Genomic DNA, 10,045 nt, shown 5'->3' with positions numbered 1-10,045 from the left:
AAGGATTCCCTAGCTAGGCTTAGAGAAAGGCTAGAAAAGAGCAAAAAAGAATGCAAAGCTGGGGCCGGCCTGGTGGCGCACTGCTACAGTGCGCCGCTTGGGAGTGCGGTGGCGCTCCCGCCGAGGGTTCGGATCCCACATACAGACTGGCCGCTCACTGGCTGAGTGAGGTGCGGGAGCAACACCGAGGGTTGCGATCCCGTTGCCGGTCCTGGTCCGGTACGGGCATGACACTGAGGGTTGCGATCCGTTGCCGGTCACGAAAAAAGACAAAAAGGAAAAAACAAAACAAAAATATAAATAAATAAAATTATTTATTTATTTATTTATTTTTTTCATGTCCGGCAACGGATCGCAACCCTCAGTGTCGTGCCCGTACCGGACCAGGACCGGCAACGGGATCACAACCCTCGGTGTTGCGCCCGCACCTCGCTCAGCCAGTGGGTGGGAACCGGTCTGTATGTGGGATCCGACCCCTCGGTGGGAGCGCCGCCGCACTCTCAAGCGGCGCACTGTAGCAGTGCGCCACCGGGCCGGCCCTCATTAATTAAAATTAAATAAAATGGTGCTGATAACACTAAGGTCAAGGGTTCCGATCCTCTTACCAGCCAGCTGTCAAAAAATAAACAGATAAATTGATTTAATTTAATTTAATTTAAAATGTAGCTCATCAGTCACACTAGCCATATTTCAAGTGCTCACCGGTTACATGTAGCCAGTGGCTACCTATATAGGACAGTGCAGATGTAGAATGTTTTCATCAGCACAGAAAGTTCTATTGGACAGCCCTGCTCTAGAATGATCTGTGTGCCTGAGGCTACAGAAGGTCTCACAGTAGAATCAGGACACTATTGGTAATTGCTTAGGCTCCAACAAGATAAGAATACAAGAAGTTGACTCTAGCTACCAAGAAAAAAAAAACAAAAGACAAGTTGATTCTGCTCACTTTAACTATATTATTGATAAATCAAAACTACTGTTCATTTATAGTAAATAGCTGGCCTCTTAAATTTCTCAAAATGGACTTCTAAAAAAATGTTTAAAATTTATTTTTTATTTTTAAATTGAAGTATGATTGATTACACATATTTTGGGGGGCACATTGACTACCATCACCTGTGTATAACATGCGTTGACTGAATCAATGTTATTAGCATGCTCATTATTACAAATCATAATTATTATTTATGCCCCTTAACCCAGTCCTTCCCCACTGCCCTCTCCCTCCCCACCTCCCACTTCTAGTATCCAGAGATTTGTTCTCTCCTTCTGAAGGATCAATGTATTATTGTGGTCTTTTCTTTTTCTTTCCTCCCTCCCTACCCCCCCCCCCCCCTTAGGAATGAGAAAATGTGGTATTTCTCTTTCTGTGTCTGGCTTATTTCACTTAACATAATTTTCTCCAAGCTCATCCATGTAGCTGCAAATGGCAAATTTCGTTCTTTTTTATGATTGAGTAGTATTCCATTGTGTGTATATACCACAATTTCCTTATCCAGTCATCTGTCAATGGACATTTAAGTTGGTTCCATATTTTGGCTATTGTAAATAGAGCTACGGTGAACATGGGAGTACAGGTATCCCTTCAACATGATGTTTTCCATTCCTTTGGGTATACCCAGAAGTGGGATTGCTGGATCATATGGTAGTCCTATGTGTAGTTGTTTCAGAAACCTACATACTGTTTTCCATAATGGCTGTACTAATTTACAGTCCCACCAACAGTGTAGGAGGATTCCCCTTTCTCCACATCGTCACCAGCATTTGTTATTCTCGGTCTTTTTAGATACTGATCAGTCTAATTGGGGTGAAATACATCTCAGTGTGGTTCTGATTTGCATTTCCCTCATGATTAGTGATATTAAACATTTTTTCATATGCCTGTTGGCCATTTGTATGTCTTCCTTTGGAACATGTCTTTGAAAGATCTGTCTTAACTGACACATATTGTCACTCATTGGATCTACCTCCATCTTCTCTGTTTCTTCACTTCTTTCTCTGATTCCCTCACTGCTTTAGAGTCAATTTACATAATCATAGAATTAAAGCTGGAAGAGCTCAAAGAGTTAATCTAATTCAATGCTTCTTTTTTTTTTTTTTTTTTTTTTTTTTTGTCTTTTTCCATATCCAGCAACGGATCGCAACCCTCAGTGTCACCCCCGCACCGGACTGGGGCCGGCAACGGGATCGCAGCGCTCGGTGTTGCTCCCGCGCCTCGCTCAGCCAGGGAGCGGGAACCAGTCTGTATGTGGGACCCGAACCCTCAGCAGGAGCGCCGCCGCACTTCCCAAGCGGTGCACTGTAGCAGTGCGCCACCAGGCCGGCCCCGAATTCAATGCTTCTTTTTTTTTTTTTTTGTCTTTTTCCATATCCAGCAACGGATCGCAACCCTCAGTGTCACCCCCGCACCGGACTGGGGCCGGCAACGGGATCGCAGCGCTCGGTGTTGCTCCCGCGCCTCGCTCAGCCAGGGAGCGGGAACCAGTCTGTATGTGGGACCCGAACCCTCAGCAGGAGCGCCGCCGCACTTCCCAAGCGGTGCACTGTAGCAGTGCGCCACCAGGCCGGCCCCGAATTCAATGCTTCTTAAACTTGAATCTCAGTCGGCTTGTGACTGCTTGTGATAATTTGTTTTATTTGTCAACTTGACTGGGCCATAGAGTGCCCAGATATTTGGCCAAACATTATTCTGGGTGTTTCTGTGAGAGTATTTTTGGATGAGATTTACATTTGAATCTGTAGACTGACTGCTATAGATTGGAAGCTCCCCCCCTCCCAACCTCATTGAAGCTTAAATCCCCACTGTAACTGTTGAGAGTGGGAAATATGGTAACTGAAAAGTGGGACCTTGATGAAGTGATTAGATTGTAGGACCATGCCGTAGTGAATGATTAATAAGGTGGTCAGAGGCATGGTTCTGAGGGCTTTAAAAGAACACATAAGAGGTTAGTCTTTCTTCACTCTGCCATTTTCTGCCACGTGAGACCCCTGTGTCACTGTTGCCCCCACCAAGGCCTTCACCAAATGAATTCCCTGGACTTTGGACTTCCCAGCCTCTGAAACTATAAGCAGTAAATTTCATTTTCTTACAGATTACCCAGTTCCAGGTATTTTGTTATAAGCAACAGAAACAGACTAATATATCAAGTAAAGCAGACTGCCTTTCTAATATTGGTGGTCTTCGTCCAATCAGTTGAAGGCCTCAATAGAACAAAAAGGCTGACCTTTCTGTGAGAATCTCCTGCCTGCTTATCTTTGAAATGAGATATTGTTTTTTTTCCTGCCTTTGGATTTGAATTGAAACACCAGCTCTTCCTGGGTCTTGAGCCTGTTCGCCTTGGTATAGGACTATTATTACCATCTGTTCTGGTTCTCAGGCCTTCAGACTTAGACTGGAACAAAACCATCAGCTCTCCTGGGTCTTCAGCTTGCTGACTCACCCTGCAGATCTCAGTTCTTCCCCCCCCATAATATTATGAGTCAATTCCTTATAATAAATCAATTTACCTATATGTACATGCACACACTCTATTGGTTTCTTTGAAGAACCCTGACTGATATACTGCTTTAATCAATAAAGTGTGGCAGAAGCGACTCTGTGATTTCCAAGGCTAGATCATAAACAGTCATGCAGCTTCTATGCCGTGCTCTGAGAAGCCCAAACCATACACATATTCCTCTTCCTTCTAATGGAAGCAACAGGTTCTTTTCTGCCTAAACCATAGTGGTTTGTATCTCACACACTGAATGGGACTAAGTTCCTCTCTATGGCTGTGTATTGGTTAAGAGTACAGGTCTAGATGTAAATTGCTTGGGTTCAAATCCCAGATCTGTCATTTATTATCTTTCTAAACTTGAGCAAGGAACTTCACTTCTTTGAGCCTCAATTTCCTTGTCTATAAAATGGAGATAGCAATACTAACCTCATAGGGTTATTGCAAGGATTCAGTGATATACTTAATACCTGGAAAGGACCCATTTTTTATTAGCTATTATTAGTGTTTTCTGGCCACAGCTGATCAGACCAGGGGTTGGTGCCAGGGCAACCATCAGTGGGCTGGGTATTAGGGAAGAAACTGCCTCCTGAGGGTTGGTATTAATTTTACCCAACAGGGTATATACACTGTGCCCAGCTGTTTTACACAGGTCCTACCAAATGTTCTCTTTGGGAAGTAAGAATGCACAGTGAACAAAGCAGAGGCAGGTCCCTTCACCTCCAACTGACTCAGAAGAAATTCAGTGGTTCCCTTGATCAACACACCATGGTCTTGGTGTCAAGAAACCTGGAACCCAGGAGAGCATATATTATGATGTCCAGTGCCACCCCAAGCCCAAGGTACCTCTGCAAGAAACAAAGATTATCTGTGGGAATCTTTTTTTCATAATATATCTTAGCCTGGCCAATATAAGAGGCTGTACATCAACAAAGGCCTGTCTTACTGAAAGAAGAGACGGAAACTGGAAGAAAGAAGATGCAGTTCTACCAACCTGGGCATCCTGTCTCATGAGAGCATCATCCAGATAATTTCCTTCATCTCTGCCACCCTGAGGATGAGAAAAACAAACTGAAGATTTGGGGAGCACTGTTAAGACAGAAGGCTTGGCAACTCAAGGATAAGGTAATTAGACAAAATGCCACAATGGGTGAGGCTTTGGACCTAGGGAGGGAGGACAGATGTCCTCTGAATGTGCTTGCTTTATTACCGTGGCTCTGAGCTGTGCCTAGAGAACATTACCAACCAGAGGGAGAGCCACGCTGTGGCCCCTCATGTTGCACAGGTGTCTCTGCCAGTGGAAGGGGAAGGGATTGAATGCTTCTTGTTGACTGTTCCCTCCAGTATCTCCACCTCTTCCGCACCTCCCCCTGCTCCTTGTATCTTCCCAGCTGCCTCATGCCTTCCTAACTGGCAAATCTACATTGATCAATTTCTACGAAAAAGGGTCTGGGAACAGGAGAGAGTTGAGAGAATCTGGGAGCTGCAGCAGTGGGACTCAAGGACCACATCAAAATGCCTCCACCCTTCACCAATGCCAGCTCACAGGAGGGCAGGGTTGAAGCCTTGGAGGAAGGCTAGAAAGCAACAATGCAGGCTACTTTCCTCTAGTTTGTTAGGCTATTTGTACTGCTGTGCTGCCTCGATAGTCTGTGGAGAAGGCATGGCTCGTCAGTGATAAATATGGGAGGAAAAGAAAACAGGGGAAGGAGATAAGAGAAATAGGCAGGCATTATTAAATAAACATCAGAGACGAGAGGGAGGTGGGAGTTGGAGATGATTTCCAGGGGTCTGTTTTGAGTGTCGGAAGAACAGCAACAATATTAACAGAAACAGGCAAGTCAGGAAGAAGAGCTGGTTTGGAGGGAGAATGAGTGCAGGTTTAGTTTAGGAGGGCTGATTTGAGGTGATGGTAGAATATCCATAAGGAAACATCCAAAAAGCAGTGAGAAACGAGAGTCTAACACTCAGGAAGCAAGTCAGGGATAAAGATAAAGTTGGGAACTCATGTGAAATATCTTGAGTGTCCACCTTCTCTTTACTGGCATCCCTGCTCCCACCCTAGCCCAGTCCTGCTCTATTTTCCATCTGGAATATGAGGTAACTTCCTACCTGTTCTCCCAGCCTCCAGTTCCCCGCCGCTGCTGCTACACATCATTATTGCATAATCATTCTTCTGAAAATGCAGTTCATCAGTATCACTCTCATCATCATCATCATCCTGTCATCAACTGTCTCAAATCCTTGGCAGCTCCCTACTGCTCTCCAAATAAAGCGTAAACTCCCCCAACATAGAATTCCAGTTCATCCTTCTACTTTGCTTCTGGAATTACCAGCCTGGCCGTTCAGCCAGTTGTTCCCTGAACACTCCCTGTGTTTCCTGCCTGGAACGCACCCACCTGCATCTCTGCCTCTTGAAATCCTAGTGATCCTCCAAGTCCTCTCTGAACCAGCATCTCCGCCATGAAGGCTTTTCTTTGTTTCTGCAACCAAGATTTCTCCTTAAATGTTCTTTACTACATTCCTTAATCTTTTCATCCCTTACAGCAACCTGTGTTCCTGATATATTCCCTTATGACAATTTAAACTCTTAAAGCACAGAAACTGCCTCTTAATCATGTTCCTAACTCAGTGCACTGAGTAATAGGGACTCCTGGCATGTATTAGGTACTTATAAATACTGATTTCAAGTAGAACCAGGTGGACATACATGACTAGCCAGAGTCTCTGCAGGAAAAATAAGATAAAAGAACAGAGAGGCCCAAGAACAAGACATGGGGAATATCCATATTTGGGGAGCTGAAAGGATGAGAAAGGCTGGTAAAGGGGCTAGAGAGAGAGCATTTCAATAAAACCCACCCCCCACCAGAAGCAGCTGACAAAGGCAGTGACTCACAGCTGACAGGGACACCAGCACTCGCTGGAACATGAATGACGTGTCAGAACAAATGTCATCTTCAAGGCTCCGTCCGTATTCTAGCAAGAGAGTGAAATTAGCCACATCAGAATAAAAAGTCCTGCCTGATACATGACATACTCCAGAGCGTTCTGACCCCTCCAAGACCAGACTGTTTGCCAAAGCAGTTCGTGAGGTATTTCACACTACACACAGTTTTTCAAAAACTAAACTCTGATGAAATGCTAAAAGTTTATCTTGTCATTATAGTGGAAACAAGATATTACTGTTCCTTAAAATGGGAGGGTGGAGAAGGCTGGGGCTGAGATCCTCCCTCTGTGAAACACTGTCCAGGGGTCTGTTCTGAACATAGTTTTCAGTGATGCAGAAAACAACAGCTATTAAATGGCTACGGCTGAGTCACAGATAGAAGATAACCAGAGCAGAGCTTCTGCACCATGTTTGGGGGCAAATGGAAGGGGATGTCAAGCACAAATCCTAACTTGGGCTTTTTCTACCACATCTCTCACTGGAGAGGTTCTGAGAGGTTACCCAAGAGAAGCTTCACAGCCCTCAGGGGAGAAAACCTGCACTGTGTAGACGTGGGGATCTGGGTGCTAAACCCAAACTCCCGAAGTTTGGAATCTCCTGCTTTGAACACTCACCAGAAAGCTCTTATTGTGTTATTTTCTTTCTAAAAAAGTAATACATGTTGACTAGAAAACTTGGGAACAAACAAATCAAATGAAGAGGGAACACTATAATCTGATCACCCATAAATAATAATCATTAATAACATTTTGGTGCGTATCTTTCCACATTTTGCCCCATGTACACATATTATTTTTCTTTCTTTAAAAATGAGATCAGGGCTAGCCGGTTAGCTCAGTTGGTTGCAGCATCACTATAATCTGATCACCCATAAATAATAATCATTAATAACATTTTGGTGCGTATCTTTCCATATTTTGCCCCATGTACACATATTATTTTTCTTTCTTTAAAAATGAGATCAGGGCTAGCCGGTTAGCTCAGTTGGTTGCAGCATGGTGCTGATAAACACCAAGGTCAAGGGTTCGCATCCCAGTAATGGCCAGCCACCAAAATAAGTGAGATGATAGCATACTGTTCACTTATTTTTTAAGACTAGTCAGGTACAGTAGTGAGAAGGGAAGAAGGACTAGAGCAAGGAGTTCAATTTGTAACTGACTGTGTTAACTCTACCCTCAGACCAGCGCACGTTATCTTATGACTTGTCTTTTTCACTTTATATATACCACACAATTTAATTTGACTTAATATTTTTCAATATAAGTTTTAATGACTACACAATAGTTCGCTGTGTGACTGTACCATATTTTGTTTAGCCAAACTGCTACTGTTGGATGTTTTTAGCTAATATAAATAATACTGAATAAACAATGTGGGATCTAAACCTCTAGGCTTTTTTTTGTTATATTCTTAGGGCAAAAAGGCATGCATTTTAAAAAAGATTCCTCATACATATCGTCCTCTAAAGGTTTCTAAGAGGGAAGTAAATGGCTGTCATTCTGAGATGGCTGGAGGATATACAGCCCAGTCTAGAGGCTCAAAGAATCTCCTTTGATTCTTTGCTTGATAATAAGGAACAACTTTCTAAATCTCTGAACTGGGTAGCCTAAGTAGAGTGGTGCCTTCCCCTGAAAAGTCTTAAGAAGCAGTCATTTGCCTAGATAGGCATCTGCCTCAAAGCAGAGCTTGCCACTGAGGATTCCTCAGGGTCAGTGTTTCTATGAAGAGAGTGTAACCTGTGGATAACCACCCGCTGCTAGTCTCGTTCTCAAATCACAGTGAAACCTCAGCCAGGGCTACTGAGGATGTTACATACGCTGCTGGTAGGTCTGATTTATGCGCCGGATCTCCTCGGGGGTCCGGGAGGCCAGGATCTCAATCAGGCAGCCCTCATCTGTGCCCGCTCCCTAAACACAAAACCAGAGAAGATGGATGATATGAGCCACTTACCAAGTTGAGTCCCAGACACAGAAGGAATACAGCTATGAGTCTGAAGAGAGTAAAGACAATCTGCAGGCTTCTAGCAACAGGACTTGTTAACTTTTAACTGTCCTGCCCCAAACCTGATGTGTTTACTGTAAATTATTAGTAATAACCAACATTTCTAAACTGTTTACTGTGTTGGTTATTGTGCCGGGTTAGGCACAGTTTCTGCCCTCTGGGGGCTTCGTCTTTCCCTGACCTCCTCTGAAGGGCAGAATCTTCTGGCAAAGACTTTGTTACCTCTTTGCTTTCTGAGAGCCTAGCCCAGAACCCTCCATAAGGATGAGTACTGCCATGGTTGAGTAGGGTAATTGTATTCACATTTCCATACCTGGTCATTAAAAATCGGCAGGCCCCAGCTAGAGCACAGTGGATTGGTCATCTAGAGAGGCCGAGAACCCTTTTGCCAGTTCTAAGTCTACAGCAGAGCTAGTGGCCCCCAAGTTGTCAGTCATAAAGATATGTATCTCAAAAGTAGCTAACACGACAAGGAAGTTTCTGGAACTGCACCAAAAGCATAACTGTAATCACTCCCTGTTGAGCCACCGGAAGGAGCAAATGATTCCGTAACTTCTTGGAAAACAATTTTTAAATTACAGCTGCAATAATGTAATGTTTTCAAGTTGTCATAAATGAAGGAAAATGTTTCTCCTATACTTTACCCACTCTCGGAATGTTTGTCACAGTTTCTCGAGAAAGCGCATCAGTATTTGCACTAACAGCAGGGAGAGTGTGAAGGAGGAGCACGAACCTTCATGGCCCTTCGCAGCTCCTGCACATCGTACAGCACAGTGGGCGTCATCATCCCCAGGATCACCTGCTCGAAGTTGCCACTCAGTTCTGACTTCAAGTCGTCTATCAGGTCCTGCAAGGCAAGAAACCTGCTCTGCATACCTGCTACAGTAACTCACACCAGCCACTCTCCAAGTGTGGTCCGGGGAGGGCTGGGGTCCCTAAGACCCTTTCAGGGAGCTGGCAAGGTCAAAACTATCTTCCTAATAACATTAAAATATTTTCTGCCTTTTCTTTCTTTCTTTCTTTTTTTTTTTTTAAAAAAAAGATGACCGGTAAGGGGATCTTAACCCTTGACTTGGTGTTGTCAGCACCACACTCTCCCAAGTGAGCGAACCAGCCATCCCTATATAAGGAACCAAACCTGTGGCCTTGGTGTTATCAGCACCACACTCTCCGGAGTGAGCCAAAGGCCAGCTCTCATCTTCTGCCTTTTCAACAGTCGTTCTCTCACAAGTATACAGTGGAGTTTTCCTAAAGTTACTTGACATATCTGCATATCTGCAATTATGTCAAGAAGTTATTAAAATACTCATCCCTCTCCCAACTACATATCTGTACAAGACCAGATTTTCTTCATATAACAACCAAAACCACATATCACACCAAATCGAATGCAGAAGCAGATATGAGAATCCAGCTGTCTTACATTTAGCCAGACATTAAAGAGATTTGAAAAATGTAAAACAATGCCAATCTTCTAACTTTTTTTGTGTTTTGGAATATATAGCTATTTTTCATAAAATATCTATAGTAATATTTAATATATTTATTATTATTTTTTTTTCCTTTTTGTCTTTTTTTTACTGACTGGTAACGGGATTGCAAC

The 10,045-nt window shown here is 43.6% G+C and overlaps 1 protein-coding gene and 1 long non-coding RNA gene across 2 annotated transcripts in view; one reads left to right on the top strand and one right to left on the bottom strand.

Annotated features, from left to right (window-relative positions):
• Positions 1-10,045, top strand: part of LOC103603891 — a 43,666-nt gene that overhangs the window by 14,167 nt on the left and 19,454 nt on the right. The window lies entirely within an intron of this gene.
• Positions 1-10,045, bottom strand: part of ANXA4 (annexin A4) — a 33,818-nt gene that overhangs the window by 10,357 nt on the left and 13,416 nt on the right. Inside the window, exons 4-7 of the mRNA XM_008588465.1 lie at positions 9,176-9,289; positions 8,258-8,348; positions 6,391-6,470; positions 4,489-4,545 (exon numbers count right to left, since the gene is read on the bottom strand). Of these exons, the coding sequence (XP_008586687.1) occupies positions 4,489-4,545; positions 6,391-6,470; positions 8,258-8,348; positions 9,176-9,289 (342 nt within the window). The remainder of the gene's footprint in view (positions 1-4,488; positions 4,546-6,390; positions 6,471-8,257; positions 8,349-9,175; positions 9,290-10,045) is intronic.

The sequence above is a fragment of the Galeopterus variegatus genome, unplaced genomic scaffold (genome assembly GCF_000696425.1).
Source record: "Galeopterus variegatus unplaced genomic scaffold, G_variegatus-3.0.2 Scaffold4853, whole genome shotgun sequence".
In the NCBI taxonomy this organism is placed as follows: domain Eukaryota; kingdom Metazoa; phylum Chordata; class Mammalia; order Dermoptera; family Cynocephalidae; genus Galeopterus; species Galeopterus variegatus.
Note: the sequence above shows the minus strand (reverse complement) of the source record. Positions and strands in the feature narration are given on the sequence as shown.